The 16,946-nt window shown below is 36.9% G+C and overlaps 3 protein-coding genes across 4 annotated transcripts; 2 read left to right on the plus strand and 1 right to left on the minus strand.

The window, feature by feature from the left end:
* Window positions 1–281: 281 nt before the first annotated feature.
* Window positions 282–2,861, plus strand: LOC112295051 (uncharacterized). Its single transcript, XM_024546172.2, has 6 exons — window positions 282–423; window positions 576–901; window positions 1,064–1,212; window positions 1,684–1,845; window positions 2,004–2,119; window positions 2,409–2,861. Exons 2-6 carry the CDS (start codon window positions 610–612, stop codon window positions 2,437–2,439), a joined length of 750 nt encoding a protein of 249 aa, XP_024401940.1. The 5' UTR covers window positions 282–423; window positions 576–609; the 3' UTR covers window positions 2,440–2,861.
* Window positions 2,862–8,438: 5,577 nt separating this feature from the next.
* LOC112295068 (uncharacterized) lies at window positions 8,439–11,013 on the minus strand. 2 transcript variants are annotated; one of them, XM_024546211.2, is made up of 7 exons: window positions 10,688–11,013; window positions 10,170–10,313; window positions 9,961–10,059; window positions 9,733–9,809; window positions 9,543–9,651; window positions 9,076–9,404; window positions 8,439–8,738 (listed from the first exon to the last, which is right to left on the minus strand). In XM_024546211.2, exons 1-7 carry the CDS (start codon window positions 10,755–10,757, stop codon window positions 8,637–8,639), a joined length of 930 nt encoding a protein of 309 aa, XP_024401979.1. In that variant the 5' UTR covers window positions 10,758–11,013; the 3' UTR covers window positions 8,439–8,636. The 2 variants fall into 2 exon arrangements, with proteins under 2 accessions (XP_024401979.1, XP_024401980.1); XM_024546212.3 differs by lacking the exon at window positions 10,688–11,013 and adding an exon at window positions 10,567–10,660.
* A 2,788-nt stretch (window positions 11,014–13,801) lies between these two features.
* On the plus strand, window positions 13,802–16,726 carry LOC112294937 (uncharacterized). Its single transcript, XM_024545950.3, has 4 exons — window positions 13,802–14,484; window positions 14,757–15,100; window positions 15,667–15,724; window positions 15,904–16,726. Exons 1-4 carry the CDS (start codon window positions 14,373–14,375, stop codon window positions 16,395–16,397), a joined length of 1,008 nt encoding a protein of 335 aa, XP_024401718.1. The 5' UTR covers window positions 13,802–14,372; the 3' UTR covers window positions 16,398–16,726.
* The last annotated feature ends 220 nt before the right edge of the window (window positions 16,727–16,946 follow it).

The raw sequence follows: 16,946 nt of genomic DNA on the forward strand, positions 1-16,946 counted from the left end.
CCAAAGTTTATTATAGATTTGATTTAGAACAATTGCATAAATGATCTTACTACATCTTCAATTACAAAATCAGGGCACTAGTAGAAATGGATATCCAATATAGTTATTTTCTTGATATCTTTTCAGGATTTCGAAGAAATCTCAACTTATTAAATTTGTTACGAAATGAGCTGACCTTTCAAGATATTGGAAGCACCTCACTTTGTTTTGAATTTGGTTGTGAAGGGCAATTCTTCCTCCGAAGCCGCTTAGAAATTTTCAAAGAAATTCCTCTAAACCCTAAACCCGAAGCCCCGGCTGGCACTGGGGTCTCGGTGCACTTGCACATCGCGATTTTGCCTTCTCCTCTTCCTTGGTTTCGCTTAGTGGTTACATCCGTTTTCGTGTTTTGCGGTAACAATTGATCTGCTTCCTGGTCTCAAGGTACGTTCTCGTGGGATTTGCTCGTCGGTTTACTGGGTGGATATGGGCGTTTGCGTCTGTGAACATTGGGCAGCAGATTGTTGTCCTGATTTTGAATCGTCCAAGCATTTCCATTCTTGTAATTTCTTCCCCCTCCTGTGTGCACGTTGCAGAGTTTTCGATTCGTCCTGTTTAATTTTGCGGCCCATGGGAACATTCGTGCGGCAGCGCCTTATTTCGCGTTTGTCTCGCGGGGACCCGTGTCGTAGGTTATGCCCTGGGGTGTTGGGTTTTTCGCCTCAGGGCCATGGAAGTGTATCAACAGCGGCTGGTTACGCGACGTCGTCGGAGAGTGGCCAAAGTGAGGGATCTGCTTCATGGTTCCAGAAGCTGAAGGGAGTGTTCAAGGGGATACCATCCTCTGAATCGCGGCCTCAGGGTCCTGAACCGAAGGTTGCTGATCCCAAGGCTATTCTACCCGGGGACTTCACCATGGAAAGTAAGTGCACACGTTTCTTTTCTCCTCCCTGACAGACTGCATCAAGCTGCAACAATGATTTGATACCAAAGCCTTCGCTGACAGTGCCCAATTACGTAGTAAGGTTTTAGTTATTCGCGAATCGCTCTGACTTGTTATTCATGATTTGTGGTATTGTTGCAGATTTTGCAGATGAGCTTGGGAAGGCCCGTCGATTCGGAAGCATGACCCAGTTTGGACGTGGACTTCCTCGCGGAGGTGAAATGTCGGCAGTCAAGTCCTTACAAAGACAAGAAGAAATTCTCCGTGCACTGCACAAGCGAGATCCTGTGGTAAAGTGTCTGTCTGTATGCTCCTTTCAAATTTTGAACATTAGCGTCGAGGCTCCTTTTTTAATATAGAATTAGGGGCTGATTCAAGATAAGTGCAGGCGCTTTGGTGTGCCCTGCAAGTATGAGTACCTGTGATTTAGGGTCTTGGATTCAATGGAGAGCGATTCCTTTAGTCATTACGTGCTTTGGAGTTGGAATCAATAGAAATCGAGTTGCGCCTAAACGAACTTGATTATTAAGTGTCTCTTATAATGAAGAAAATGTTGTGGGTCGAGCAGATACATCTATATCTCATCTAAACATTTTGCGTGGAAATAAGAAATGTAAGCAGCCAAGATACGTTAATCCAGAACAGAATGTTTGTAGAGTACAAAGAAGTGCTGTTCAGTGAGAGGCTTGATATGCAGGTTTGCGCCTCTAAAATATGGATTATAAAGAAGGGTCTTCTTGCTGGGCATGGTGGTTGTTTAGCGAGTAGGAGCACAGCAGAAGGCTGATGTAGCTGCAGAGTGCGGGTGCACAGTATTCGACGTGGAGAACGTGATTTCAAAGTATGAGTGGGCGAAGGAAGCTAATCGGCGTGTCAAGAAACTCGAAGCGGAAGGCAAGCCTTTACCGAAGACATTGAATGAGGTACTCACCCTGTCTTTTCTCAGAAAATTAACTTCCCCAGTTTATGGACAGTGTCACGCAGTTCTACTGCATCGATTTCTGTTAACGGGTTCGTTTTTTTTTTTTTTTTTTTTTTTTTTTTCTGTTTACTTATTTATTTATTTATTTGTTTTTGAAAGGTCGAAGCCCTCATGGGTGGCAGCTGGAGTGCAGCAGCTTCTGTGAATCTAGCGAAGACGGGAAACATCAGTAGAAATGCCGCTTGCCCTTGTGGGTCTAAAAAGAAGTACAAGAGGTGAGTTCTCATTCGCTTTCCTATTGGAATCAGCTTTTTGGCGAAGATTAAGTCGTTTGAATGCGTCTTGTGCCATGCCGCTCTTTATTAGACAAGTCACCTTTTATCCTTCTAAAGTCTTTATTAATTAACGTATCGAAGATGTCCAGGACTTGATACCTTTTCGAGTATTTCTTTTGTGTCAAAATTTTAATGTTCAAGTATGATAATGTCTTTTTTTAGTTTTTTCAATTCTGAAACTGAAATCTGCCACCAGTTTGTGACTCTTTAGGAGGCCTGGTTGTTTCAGGTGTTGTGGCAAAAACGCAGTGGAATCCTGAAAGAGCTAGCGAGAAATTTGGATACAAGTGACGCTACTGTCGTTAATTATCAGCAGGCGCTACAACTTCGTAAGATTTTGGATTTGACAGTGAAATGACAATTTGTCAACGAAATCCGCACTCACGCCTTGGCAGATTTATGGCTTGTATAGGTGCTGTTCGCTTTCCTCTTCGCTGGAAAGCAAAGTATGCATCTCTAGATGTTGCTCATGCCAGGTTCAGAGCTTTCCCCGTTGCTAGTATTCACCTTAACACATCTAATTATTTAGTCGAACTGAAATTGTTTCAAATGTAGACCTGTTAGAAATCAATGCAATGCATACTTATGAAATTGACAGATTCTTAGCATTTGACACAAAACTATTAAATTGAGATGTTTCCTTCTTCGTCTACCAAGTTAAATCAATTAGCCATTCGTATTATGAGCACTGTGGCAGGTGAAGTAAATGTACATACAAATTCAGTAGTTGAACTCGCATCTGCAACCAAACAAAACTTGCATTTTAATCTGGGTTGTTGCTTAAGAGATTGTTGCATGTAATTGGTTTTAATCTTCATTTTAATATGTAAAACATTCAGAGGGGATTTACTATGATGAGTCAAGTTTTCGTACTTGTTGAAGAGGCTTGTATACGTCAAGTTCAAACGAAACTTTAATGAGATGAAATACATCTACACTCCATGACAGTATTGTTCTATTACCTCACGACTTCATGAATGGAAGTTTTCATTTAGTTGGGCTGTGGAAGGTGGAATGCAGTGCACTCAGTCTCACACCATCACTTTGTATTTTGTCTATCATTCAATAAAATCACGTATATGGAGTTTAGTTTCAAAGAATGACTTGTCGACTTCATTTCTTTGTAGATTAATGCACAATTTTAAAACTGTGACGTCCTAGCTGTGTGACAAGTACAATGATCTCTGAGAGTCTATCACAACTCTGTGTCATCCCTTAGTGAATTTAATGTCACTTATTTGTCAATCTGTTGTATTTTGTTATTACTTCCATGGCGCTTTCCTATATTTGGAAAATTAAAAGATTAACTTTACAAAGTATGTGAAATGATATAAATGAGACCTATAATAATCCATTTTTATTGTACAAATTTATTAATATCATATTAAATATATAATATGAAATTCTATTATATTTATTTTAATTAAGTACATATTCAAGATACTATTACTTGTAAAAAAACAATGCAATCCTTGTGGTTCAACTTGAATCTTTTGGTTTTGTTCTTATGCCATGTCATAGCTCTTTATTTGTAATATGAAGTGAATTTCTTCTATTTCATATTCTTAAATTCTTAGAGTCTTATCCAACTAAATCTAAATGTTCATCTCAGTTTGTTGAGTTTTATGTATATAATATTGGAGCTTGGTCTTCCTAAATATATAGAGGACGTTACCCCTCTTATTGAAAGTAGTATAGCTCTTTAGACATTGTAGATTATCTTCTTCTAGACCAATATTGTTATTGATTTCTTGTATATGTTTCTTTTTATTTTATTTCTATGGCAAGAAGTGATGAGTTCAATATGGCAAATTCTAAAGAAGCTAAATTACATTCAATTATATATGTTCTTGAAGCATTGAGAGTGAAAAGAGAGACTTCATCTAAACAAAATGAAGAACTTTATATGACTATATATAATGGTCAAAGAATAGAACCACCTTCACAACAATCATAAGTCATCTTAGGAATTCCATCATCAAGGTCTACTTCACTAGAAGATGTATGTATTTGAGACAATAATTTAATCTCAATAGCAAAAGAACTAAAAGTTAGTTTTTTGAAGAAATTTAATAAAACTTATTCAAAATTTTGTAGCTTCATAAATCAAGTACAACTAATTACTTTGCTCTAACTTTAGTGATATTACATAAAAGTATCTTGTATTGATTTGGTTGGAACTCTGCTTTTGAGATAAGAATTGACTTTGTTTATTCTATTACTTTAAAAGAATTCTTCTATGTTATATAATTTTGAGATATATGTAGCAATATTTGACATAGTATTTGACAAACATCACAAGATTTGTTTTGTAGCAATCGAAATTAAAAGCCTTTGATAATAATCATGTTCTACATCATTTTATGCCTTAGATTTTTGATAATTAATATATGATATAAATTAGAGAGAATAAGCATTATTAAGCCAATTTTACTAGAAATTACAAGGTAATGTGGAGAATCCATTTTTATCAATGTCTAATCCTCAATCACTCAATGAATCCATTAGTCAAGCTTTGAAATGTAATAATCAAATTTTTCAATATTAACAAGATAAATGTTGATTGTCTATGCCACAACTTTATTTGGTGTCTTCTACATTCTCTAATTCTAGCAAATATTTGGAAGTAGAAGATATGCAAATTGATGGGATTTACTTCAAATTCTTTTTTAAGCAAGAAGAGAAGTATTAAAGAAAATACAACATATATTTGTATTATAAAGAATCTAACTTCAAGGTTGATAATTGTTATAATAAGTGTCAACATATATATTAGATAAAAAGTGAAATCACATCACCAAAATCTTTATAAAAAAATAAGAATGTAGAATTATAATACGAATTGTACAATTATATTCTTTTAGTCCATAAAATTAAAAAAATCACATATTATCATCTAATTTTTTTTTTTTTACTATGCTAATATGTTTGGATGCTCAATAATCAAAAACCCTTGTTTTGATAGATTCAAGAGCCTATGCTTCCTTTTTTGGCTTAGAATTTTTAAGAACGTGTAAAATTCTTATTATCAAGAATTTCAAGGCCATTTATATAAAGGTCATATATGATCGACCTTTATCTTCAAGAAATTTTACTTAAAAAGCCAATCTATTAGCATCAAAGAATCATAGTACTTAGGTTGTATTTAATTTTATTACGTTTTAACATAATTTTATTGTTTTAAGACTTTTTTAGCTAAAAAGATATAATCTTTGTATAGATTGGATACCATATGAAATATATATTTTTTAGAATATCACAACCTATTATTACTAAACTTAATAGAAAATGTTATATACCTTGTAGATCTAAAACCATAAAACTTCATTTTGTTAGAGCTAGTGTTTTAATCAAAGCAACCAAGAAAGACATTTCTTTTATTATTTATGCAACTCCAACATCTAAAGCAATAAATATTCCAATAACCTTTTCAAAAGAATACAAAGAATTTAAAGATAAGTTTAAAAAGAAGAACGAAAAAATCTTACAAAAATATCATCCCTATGATTGTACTATTGATCTTCAAGATAATGCTTAATCACATTTTCATCCAATTTATAACTTGTCACAAAACAAGCTTATAAAATTAAAGGAATATATTGATGAGAACTTAGCTAAAAACTTTATTTAAAATTTTAAATCTCTTATTGATGCATTTATATTCTTTGTAAAGAAAAAATATAGATCTTTGCAAAATTTTATCAATTATTGTGATTTCAACAAAGTAACATTCAAAATTTTATTTATTTATTTACTTATTTTTATCATTGATATCTAGAATTATTAATTAATTAGCTCAAACTAAGATCTAAACTAAAATAAATCTTTGCAAAGCTTATAATCTAATATACATAAAAGAAAGAACAAATAAAAGATAAACTCAAATAGAAATCAAAAGTTGAGAAAGCTTTTGAATACTTAAAGTGTCAAAAATATGAATCTCAAAGAAAAGAAACATCAATACACTCTTATATCACTCAAAAAGATAATGATATATTATTAAATTAGAATGGCTATTGCCAAAGACAAGAAGGCTAGAAAGATTTGAAAGAAGACTAAAGACTACAAAGACATTGACAAGAGTGAAGAAGACTTCATTCTTGCCTCTAAGATTCTTAATTAGGAGCTATCTAGCGATGCCCTATAGGACCTCCAAAATATGTTGACTTTATAAGACACATATTTTAACTTACAAAGCAAGTTTTCTATATATATGCCTCTTAAGAAGCTCATTTTACAAATTATCAACATAAGGTTAACTTGTTGGCTAAGTTTTTAACTTATTAATCAACTACAAATGCATATAAAGTCAAAGCAACATCTATGAAATTTTTAGAAAGCTTCTCTAAAAAATATTATAAAATAAATATATTTTTACCTACTTCTATTTAATTATATAGGTAAATATTAGAGTAAATATATATGTTCATGACATAAATACAACATTTACCACAATCTTTATTTTCATTCACATAGACTTTTTTAAGCTATTTTTTTTTTATTGAAACTCATGCTTTAGACTTTGCATTAAAAACAATCTCATAACAATTTGGAAGAGTAAATAAACTACATCTACTTGCACTTTATTTTTAAAAATTCATAACCATGGAGATAAATTACAAGATGCACAACAATAAATTTCTTATTTTTATGGATTCTTTCCAGAAATGGTGCCATTGGCTTGAAGGTATTTCACATCCAAAGACTTTATAGATATATCACAAGAACCTTGAATATTTCACCTTATTATTTACACCTCTTTTAGAATCTTAAAAAGAATCAAGCATATCAAAAAGAATACAACTACTAGTACTTTGTATTGAATAATTAACCATGAAGGATTTGAGGTGGAAGAAGTAATTGATTTGAGGCTAAAACAAGGACAATTAGAATATTTTAAGTATTAATATGGTTATAATATTTGTGAGTACATATGAAAGCCAACTTCAAATTTAGTGAATGTGGTACAAAAATTATAAAAATTTCATCCATATCCTTTAAGATTTAATGTAACAACATATGTTAGTATAATATATTCACATAGCATATCCAAATAGAATATATCCTAGACTTAACAATTTATTTTGTAGAAAGAGAGGAAGTAGTTCCAAAAAGTATTAAGATTTCATTTTTCATATAAACTAACAAATCTTAAAATAGTCACATTTTATCTTAAAATAAAAATATGTCTTTGATTTAAATTAAATATCTAAATATAATTATGCAAGAGGACATTACCATGCCAATACCATACCAATTAATCTATATTAGAAGGTATTAGTCACTATTGTTGGTTGCAAGAATTAATAAATCTTTTGACAAAAGACAACTTGAGTATGTGACAAATATTATGCAATACATCTTTTACTTCCTTCATCTCTAATCAACTTTGGCTCTATTGTTCATTATTACACTCAGAACTAAAGAGGGATAATATCATAGATATGCAATGGAAGAGGGTTCTCAAAAATTCTAGAGAAGTTCCTAATATGTTATAATGGATACCAGGCAGATTTTAAAAGGTTCTAAAAGGTTCCAAAGAATCTTAAATGGTTGTAGTAGATTAATAGAGGTTCACTTTACCTCCAAACATAAAGGAAATTTCTCAAGAATGCTTCCTTGCATTATGTATACATAGGAATAAGAATACATACTCTTTAGATGCATTGTTTGTCCAACTATTGGTAAACAATGCCATCACGACTACACTTAACTCAGTTAAAACGTAGTTTGCATATTCTCTGTGAGCGGTATCAAACCTTCTCTCTGATGCAGTACAAAGTCAGCAATGGTGAAATTAAAAACAACTGTCATTCGTTTCTTTAGACCCAATTCCAATCTTAGACCCTACAGATGAGAAAGAAACAGCGTTGGTGGAAGATTGTAGTACAGGTTGACTTCAAGTTGGTAATGGCTTTGCGGCGCAATTAGTGCCTGGAATTCTGTCTTCGTGATGGTGAAGAAGGAAATAGAGGTTCAGATCGGAACACAATCTTTGCGGCAAGCATCGGTTTAGTTACATGTTTAGGCTGACAACTCCATGAAGTTCCGCAAAGCTTCATGAAAACGCAGCTTTGCGAAGCTTTGAAGATTGAATCAAACTACCTTTTGCAGGTTAAATGAGAAAATTGAACCTGCAATGACTTGGTATAGAGGAGTTTTATGTGTCAGCTATATATATATATATATATATATATATGTATCACAGTGCCAGCGTTGTGCAATATCACATAGGTGTCATGAACAAACCAACAAGGAATAGAGAGTACATATGTCGTTGTCCTGCTTGATTTAGTTCACGCTAAAATAGATCGGTGTCAAAATTGGAGTTTCCCAGAGACTGGTCAACCCGAGCAGAAGAAATTTTGGTTCGATCTCCTGTCCGTCGTTTTCTCATGTACCCACTGAAAGAGTAACATGATTTCTGCGGAACATTCTGGTCCCTCTTACTACAAGTTCAGTAATAGATGGTTTGTGTTCTATGATAAGGAGGCACTTTCTCTACAGCACTTGGCAATCCAGAGGACCATAGCCACCAGTCCACTTGCACGCTGAGAACCTGTCACCGGCACGAACATGATACACAGCAATAAACATCCCCCCGATACTTCTCACAAACCTTCTAACTGTCCTGCTCTAACTACCAACATGTTGAGAGTGCAACAGGTGAGAACGGATAATTACATAATGGTAAAAAAGTGGCACTTAATCATATGCTTCCATACAAGGATTCTTAACTCGCCCGTCAAGCATGAATAAATAAAAACATACATAAATATAAACAAATAAAAGTTCTAGCACAACATAGTATACATTAGTTACACAGAACAATGAGGCAATAAGTAAACGACATGCCCGAACATGAAAAAATCGCGGTGGGATGTTGCAATGCCTACCTCCGTTCCAGTTCGAGCTGCTAGATATTCCCGCAGCCTTTCCACTGCAGTAATGGTGCAGGCGCGAAGCTCCACCTCCTCTTCTGAACCAGAGGGAAGCTCTTGTAAGCTGTCCACCATTTTTACTAGTGCTTGGCTGCATGTTAGAATGCCCCAGTGTCTAAGCACTGCTGGGACTACGTAATCCGCAAACATTGTGATGCTTGATATGTCCCTGAATTCCCCAATTCCTTTTCCTTTGAAGGCGCCCCACAAATCGGCCACGAATATTTGAGCCCTTTTATAGAGGAAGACTTGGTGCCCTTTGTACACAGAATGGTCCCGAAAACCTGCCAAGAACGTACCATCAATACGATCTAGAAGATTTAGCAAGTCTTGCCAGTAGCTCAATCAATTGGACTAACTTAGAGGAACCAGAAAGTGACCAAGTACACCAACTCAGTAACGCATAAATTTAACCTTCGCACCTGGAAAATGTTTCGTAACTAAATCAACGAGGGCAACTGCAGATCCATTGGCAGCAGTGACTAAATTAACAGCTTTACCATGGAAGCTTCGTTCCAATTCCGTACCAACCTGTTAAAGCCACACCGTTAGAACACATCTTTTAAGGTCCTTATTCTGTCACGCACAACAGAGACGAGATTTGATTCGCACCTCGTGGAGCAGACGAACCCGTTCATCCTCCAACGGAAGTGGACGAGGCCATTGAAGCAAATCCCTCAGCGCAGCACCTGGAGTTGATTCAAAATGAGACACGAATTAAGTCTTACCGGGACAAGGTCAAAGAAGGCAAATTAGACCATTATTTGTGCTCCCTGCCACGAATTTCTGAAATATATGTTCCAAAAAAAAAAAAAAAAAAAAAAACGTCAGGTGAAGAACCTGTAATTTTCTTCAAGCGATGCGCATCGAAAACTGTAGGATCTGCCTTCAATGCATCGGCAAGCCCAGCTGCTAAGTGATCATACTGCAAGTCGTCATCTGCCAATGTAACACCAATAGAACTGCATCAGGGTACATCAGATATGTTGACCAGAAAACTGGTACGAAATTTAGGCCGAAAGACCAAACATGAAGAAAACAGAGCTTACCAGGCCAGAAGCAGAAGTTGAGAGCGTCCAACACCAACATATACTGAGCAGTGAGGGGTCCATTATCAAAATAGTGAATGCCCTCAAAGTCCCACTTTATTGGAGGCAATTTCCCGCCAATGTGGTCCACAAGCTTTTCAATCCCTGGAAAATTCATCGAAATAGTCACAACGAAGGTCAAAAAGGACGCACGTGTTCCCACATAAAAACCAACCGCCCACATTGCACAACACACTTAATACCGACTGAAAACACATTCTCTAATCAGCAGGAACTCTACCCGGGCTCACGAGCACCAAATCCTCGAGACCAAAGGCAATCTTGCATCACATCGCCCCAAGCCGAACAGTCAAACCAAACTCAAAACCCAAAACCCAAAACACACATACCAACTTACAAAAATTTCCACCCATAGAGAACCTTCCTTCACAGAAGTAAATCTGAAAAAAGATGAAAATGGGAAAAGAGAGGGATGGAGACAAGGAGGGGCATGGGAGTGGGAGAAGCCGTGAACGAACCAGCAGGGTCGATGGAGACGTGGGAGGCATTGTCAGCGACCCAGCTGCAGGAAGAGCGTACAGCCTCCATGGCCCACCCAGAGAGAGAATGGCACCGGAGCAACAGAGCCACAAAACCCCGGATCACACAAAGTGAAGCTACAGGACAGCTGCTGCAGACAGAAGACAGGCATGATCTGCGCAATACGCTATGATCATCACTGAAGCACCAGCATTAGGAGGGGGCAGCAGGCGTGATAGACCGACAACGACGATGGAGACCGTTGCCGACATCGCCGCCTCCTCCCTCTCGTACTACTGTTTATTGATTCATTAGCCGAATTCAGGGCTAGCATGGGATGCATGACTGCGCCTTCTTCTTCGTTCGTCCTCTCCTCCATTCGTCCGTCCGTCCGTCCGTCCGTCCTTTTCTCAGTCCGTCCACCGTTTTAGGGTTTCGTCCCCTTGTCACGGTGGCCAGTGCCGAGCAATCCGTTGATCCTGCTGAATGGTATTCATCCACTGGACGGGGTTCCGCTCGGTAATCGTCCGTTCGAGGATTTTATCGACTGACTTTTATTTTTGTAGTGTACTCACGTCCCATGAAAAGGATCACCGGTCCAACATTCATCCCCCACTCGTTCATTACTTTTCTATCTTTACATAAATATTTCTTTTATTTCCTTGAGGACCACTTTATTTCGATTAGGATGACAGTCATGGAAGGACAAATATGCGCTAAAAGTTGAATTTTGGAAACAAATGGTACCCTGTAAAGTACTGGTATTTATCCTTCTATTTTGTCTTAACTTGTAGGTAATAAAAAAATTATAGCTCACGTGGAATGGCATTTATTCATATAACTATGTGTGTGCATGTCTTTTGTAAAGATCGCCACTCTTTATTGTACAACTTGAAGAACTTTCTACACAACTTGCTAATGAATTTGTTAAGATTTATAATAAGTGTTATGGTGATGATAAAGTATAATACTATAAACATACTAACTGCTACTACCACTTTAAAGTAGTTGACACATGATACAAATAGGATATTCATTTGTATCAAGATGCTAAAAAAGTGTGTGAGAAGTTTTGCATGCACTTTCTCATTTTGCAAATCATCCGTTAAGTTTGATCACAACTATCAATTTTTGTATATTTTATTGTAGAATCTAAAGACATAAGATGTGACGTAATTAATCTTACTCAGTATTTGCAAGTACAGACAATTGAAGTACACTTGATATTGCTCTTCTTTTAAAGTCAACAAAATGCATGTAGTGCATAATTATAAATATGAGGAATTCATAAACTTTGTTAAGAGTTTAAAACTTTATGCTTGCAATGCAATTGGTTGGATGTTATCAAAAATATACACTTGAGTATGCCAAACAGCATGTCTCCAAATACTTCGATTTATTATTTAAAAATTTTTAATATACACTTTCATGATGATGATGATGATGATGATATATATTATCAAATATGATATAATTATGATATTATCCAAACAATCAAATAAATCTTAAATATGATATAATTATGTTTTTTTTTTGTACATCATTTTAGTTTTTAAATAAATTTGAATTATGCAAATGTATATGAATAGATGTGTTTCAATGTCTAGTATTATATTTAAATATAAGACAATTTGGATATAACACAAATAGACAAAGAAGTCTTTTGATTGGCCATGAAAAAAGGAACTTTGAGAACTTAGAGAATTTGAGGAATATGAGAACCAAAGAATACGACAAATAAGGAATATGGAAATCAAAGAACATGGGAATTAAGGAACATAAGAATCATGGATGAACAAGGAAATGGATAGATGTGTTAGAGATTGCAATGCCCAATGGCATGGATTTTTGGTATATATGTGTATTACACATTAAAATGTAATATAATCGATGCAATAAAATAAATATACCAATATTGTATTCAACACATATGAAAATATCATATATATGTTAATAAATTGTACGAGTTGCAATTTATTAATTACAACTAAGAATTTATATCTATTCTTTAAAAAATAGAATATTTATCCCAAAACTTTATATATATTTATCTCAATTGAATTTACGTCTATCTCAAAACTTGTATATTTATTTTGGTTTTATATCTAATAAAAATTTGTGTCATAATTTTGTTATTAAACTTTTGATAATTATAGAAATAAATATTATATTATTTGATAATTGAAGCTATTGAAATTTACAATCTATTTATTTATTGGGAATTGATACATTGATCAGGTTTTTTCTAAATGGACCAGATTTTGATCACTTTTTGGATGTACATGATGTGACCTTTATTGTAACCTTAAAATGTAACCTTGAGGTGAAGTTGTTTTTGCACTACTATGAGTGTATGAAGTAACCAAATATTGTCAATTTATAAAAAACCTATGTTATCATATTAATTTCCATATTTCTTGTGAAGATTTTTTATTCTTGAAGAAAATATTTTTTTTAATAAAAGAAAACAAAATTGTAGTTGTAATTGGTCAAGACAAAACTATATCTAGACTCAAAGCCAAGATAGTAATAAATATTCATCAAAATGAAGAATTGAGTCAAAATCATTTCATTTGTTTGTGCTTACTTGAAAAGAGTGATGAAGATTCCCAAGAATGATGAGTGTTATTGAAGATGCATCACCTCACAAATGTATAGCAAATTAATGTCAAAACTGTCAAGAAGAAGAAAATAAATAAATAAATAAATTTGTGTCCAGCTTTGAATTGGAAACATCAAATTTATTAAGAAACTAAGCTAATTACTCACTTTGTGGTCCCCAGCTGATACAAGTGTCCGAATATAGAAAACACATATACATACGTAACATGGTTTCGGCCCGAGACTTGACCTAAAAGGATGATAAAATCATGTTTTTAACGGCATTCATCCACGTGGGTCAAGTCCGGGGTAGTTCCTCTGAAGCAGGCACAGGGTCACCAACCACCTACCTGATATCCGGCTTAGTTGTGGTACCCGGCCACCCAGAACAATCCAGCTGGGGACGTGGCATGCCCAGGCCAGCAGGAGCCGGGTGGCCCGACCCGCGCCGGAGATTCTTGGCAAGTGCGGGTATCTGGGAAGGGGAAGGGAGGAACTGCAATCAGCCAGCCAGCGAGAGCGAGCGAGAGAGCACAGCAACTTGCACGCAATCAGGGTTCAACAGGGGATGTTGTTGTTTGTTCTTGAAGGCAGGCCCCTTCGCAATCGCTTCCTCTAGCAGTTTCGCTGCTGTTGGTGTTCATGGCGCTGCAGTTCTCATCCCAATTTCTTACCCACCCATTCAATTTTTCTTGTTTTCACCAGGATTGATGGCGTCAGCTCTGTTTCTTCTTGCTGCGTATCAAGCTTCGTTTTGATCCATAGGCGTGAGTGGGAAGCCATCGTTCCATTGTTGATCTGAGGTCCGGGGTCACTTTCATGTTTAGTGTAGCAGGGTGACGAAAATGGGCATCAATTGTAGTTGGGGTTGGGTTAGCTCGGCTGCTCAGTCGTCTTGTTACGGATGTGTCGGGAAAGAATTGCATTATTTGAACTGAAGCTGGGAGCACGAAACAACCCGCATCAGATGATTATGCGTTCAACAGCGGCCTGAATTGTGGACGAGGTTCAACAGTGGCGCAAGGGTGGTAGAATTGGTCGAATTGTGGAGGTGGAACTAGGGTTTTAGGGGCATTCCAAGAGATGGCGAGGACCGTGGAGCCAGATACTGCTCCGCCCACTGACACATATTTTCCTCTCATATTAGGGCCAACCATATTGGAACCGACCCCAACTCGGTTTTATTCCTTGAGATGTGAGATTCTCTTCGGTGTGGTCATTCTTGGAAGCTGATTTCTCCATGTACCGTGCGAATTAAGGAAGCTGCTCTTGTATCTACTTTCGTCATTTATAGACTTGAAGCTCACTCAACATTGTTTTCAACTAACCGTTATGGTCTGGTTCCGATGACTTACAGTGTCATTCTTATAGTCAAAGGAATTTTATCATTGGATTTATATTGCCACCGGATTGCCAACTTCCGAAGCTGACCAATTCTGTGTATTCTTCATCTATATTACCTTGCAGATGAATTCAAACCAGCCTCAATTGATACAGGCACTCCTGGCACACTCCACAAGAGTGTTGAGAACAAGGTCACCGTGGAATTTTCGAATAACCAGGTCGGGAAACCCAAAGTGGCTTTTCAAGGGAACAGTGAGGATTGCAAAGACATGGATGCTGTCATCTTCTTTGATGGACAAAATTTTCGACTGGAGCGGTTGCATAAAGCTGTGAAGAGCCTTAGGCATTTGAGGCAGGGTGAGACGGCTGCAGCTTTAGCTGGAAGTGCTGCATCGGGGGCTGTTTCTCCCATTCATTCAAACGGGGGATATAACAATGCAGAGAAGAATGCCTTCAAAGCCCATCATGTACAGCCTCCAACTTTGTTCCTCCATATTCTCTGTGACTTGCAGAATTCTCATGTCGTTTTGGATGGATTGAGTTCAGAAACATGTCCTCGTCGAGGGTCTGGGTCCATTAAAATCTCGATCTTATCAGTTGTCTACGAACATCAAGAGTCACATTAGCAGCCTCTTAACTAACACGCTCATAATGAGAGAAAGATCGACAACGGGACTGTATCTGGTTTTTCAGAAGATTCGTTGGAACCTAGGGATTTCATGACGATGAAACAGTAGGAGTACTCATTGCAAGCTGATTTCTTGCTATTGTAACTTCAGGTTGTACCTGTGTTAATGTTGCTTAAAGTCTTGAGAGCAGCTTGAGAAGAAATGCCGCGTAGAATATAACGGAATATCAGTTAAGTGAAGTTCACGATACGAAACCGAATGAAAATGAAATGGTGGTAGTAACAAGGAACCAGAACCTTAGCATTGCTGATTGATTAAAATGCGGTGGTTGTATAAATCTGGAGCACACTCAACTTCTTCATATGAGTTTACTCTGACTTTCCCTGTGTTTTCTCACCATTCAGGTCACAGAGACTATCACAGATGAGCCCGATCCTGCTCCCAAGCCTGAAGTAGCTCCAGGTGCTTATCAGATTACAATATCTGTGAATTAAGATGTTCCTTGTCATGCCAAGTAGATTGATTCAGAACTTCTAGTGTGTGGATGAGTTTGAGTCCTCCTTTCATGACCCTGACGCTGATTTGTCGTGGCTGAAAGAATCTCATCATATTGACTCGAATATGTTATTGGTTTTGTGCAGCACCAGCACCAAAGAAGCCTACAAAAAGGAAAGGAAGCTCTTCAAAAGCCTCCAATAAGAGGAATTCTCCTGCTGATGTCAAGGAGGCATCTCCCGAAATAGATATCGATGATCTTGAGATTCCTGAACCAGAACCAGAGCCTGAACCAGAGAGAGAACCGGAACCAGAGTCCAAGAAAGCTAGACAAGCACCTGCTTCAGTTGAGGAGGTTGATGTCGTTGGGGACGAGGAGGAAGAGATTGTGGAAGTGATTGAGGAGCACAGCGATTACGAGATTGAAGATGTGGATGTAAGCGAGGACGAGGAAGCTGATGGAGGTGGAAAGTCTGGATCGGATCCTGCCGCATCACGAAGGGCTCAATCAGCCACTGCAGCTGGTAATAGAAGTTCCAGTGAAAGTGGTAGTAGTAGTAGTGACAGTGGTAGTGGTAGCAGCAGTAGTGAGAGTGGAAGTGACGACGATGAATCAGCAAGTTCAGGAGATGACATTTAGGGACATATTCTTTAAATACTAGATCTTGGTGCGCATTTGCTCCATACTTAGCTCTACACTGTTTAGGTCTCGCTGGATTATTCTGCAGGTCGATCAGAGTTTTGATACGTGAAGGTGGTGCTCCTTGAGTGGGTGTTTCTTATAACTCGCCAGACATGATCATGCCTGAAGAACCCCATTGCTTCTACCAGTGTCATGTGAACCTAGTACATAATTTTGTCATAATTATGAGCTCTGATTTGAGCTGTCTGTGTACGAGTACTCCCGGTTATGGGAAATGGTGGCAGTTGCCATCGATATGAGATTATAATACAAAATTTTCCCCTAAAGGGTTAGCCTCTCTTTTCATGATGGTTGTATCTGGATTGAAATAGGAACTGCCACCATTTCCTGTCTTAACATGGAGAAGTATTAGCCTTCATGGGAAAGCAGTTTTGGTCGCAGATGCCCGTAACTGCACTTTCGCTAAGAACTGCTGCGATAGAGATTAGAATGGTTTGGCGTGGATCAAAACACTTTTTGTGGACAGTGATCCATCATACTCCAAAC

The sequence above is a fragment of the Physcomitrium patens genome, chromosome 18 (assembly GCF_059467195.1).
Source record: "Physcomitrium patens ecotype Gransden chromosome 18, ASM5946719v1, whole genome shotgun sequence".
NCBI lineage: Eukaryota > Viridiplantae > Streptophyta > Bryopsida > Funariales > Funariaceae > Physcomitrium > Physcomitrium patens.

Excerpts from the sequence above, each read along its gene's own strand:
- LOC112295068 (XM_024546211.2), bottom strand. The coding sequence starts at position 10,757 with ATGGAGGCTGTACGCTCTTCCTGCAGCTGGGTCGCTGACAATGCCTCC. Across the intron at positions 9,810-9,960 it reads TCGCTTGAAGAAAATTACAG|GTGCTGCGCTGAGGGATTTG; the intron begins GTTCTTCACCTG and ends AATCAACTCCAG. Across the intron at positions 8,739-9,075 it reads CAGCTCGAACTGGAACGGAG|GTTCTCAGCGTGCAAGTGGA; the intron begins GTAGGCATTGCA and ends TGCCGGTGACAG.
- LOC112294937 (XM_024545950.3), top strand. The coding sequence starts at position 14,373 with ATGGCGAGGACCGTGGAGCCAGATACTGCTCCGCCCACTGACACATAT. Across the intron at positions 14,485-14,756 it reads TCGGTTTTATTCCTTGAGAT|ATGAATTCAAACCAGCCTCA; the intron begins GTGAGATTCTCT and ends ATTACCTTGCAG. Across the intron at positions 15,101-15,666 it reads ATGCCTTCAAAGCCCATCAT|GTCACAGAGACTATCACAGA; the intron begins GTACAGCCTCCA and ends CTCACCATTCAG.
- LOC112295051 (XM_024546172.2), top strand. The coding sequence starts at position 610 with ATGGGAACATTCGTGCGGCAGCGCCTTATTTCGCGTTTGTCTCGCGGG. Across the intron at positions 1,846-2,003 it reads TACCGAAGACATTGAATGAG|GTCGAAGCCCTCATGGGTGG; the intron begins GTACTCACCCTG and ends TGTTTTTGAAAG. Across the intron at positions 2,120-2,408 it reads TCTAAAAAGAAGTACAAGAG|GTGTTGTGGCAAAAACGCAG; the intron begins GTGAGTTCTCAT and ends TGGTTGTTTCAG.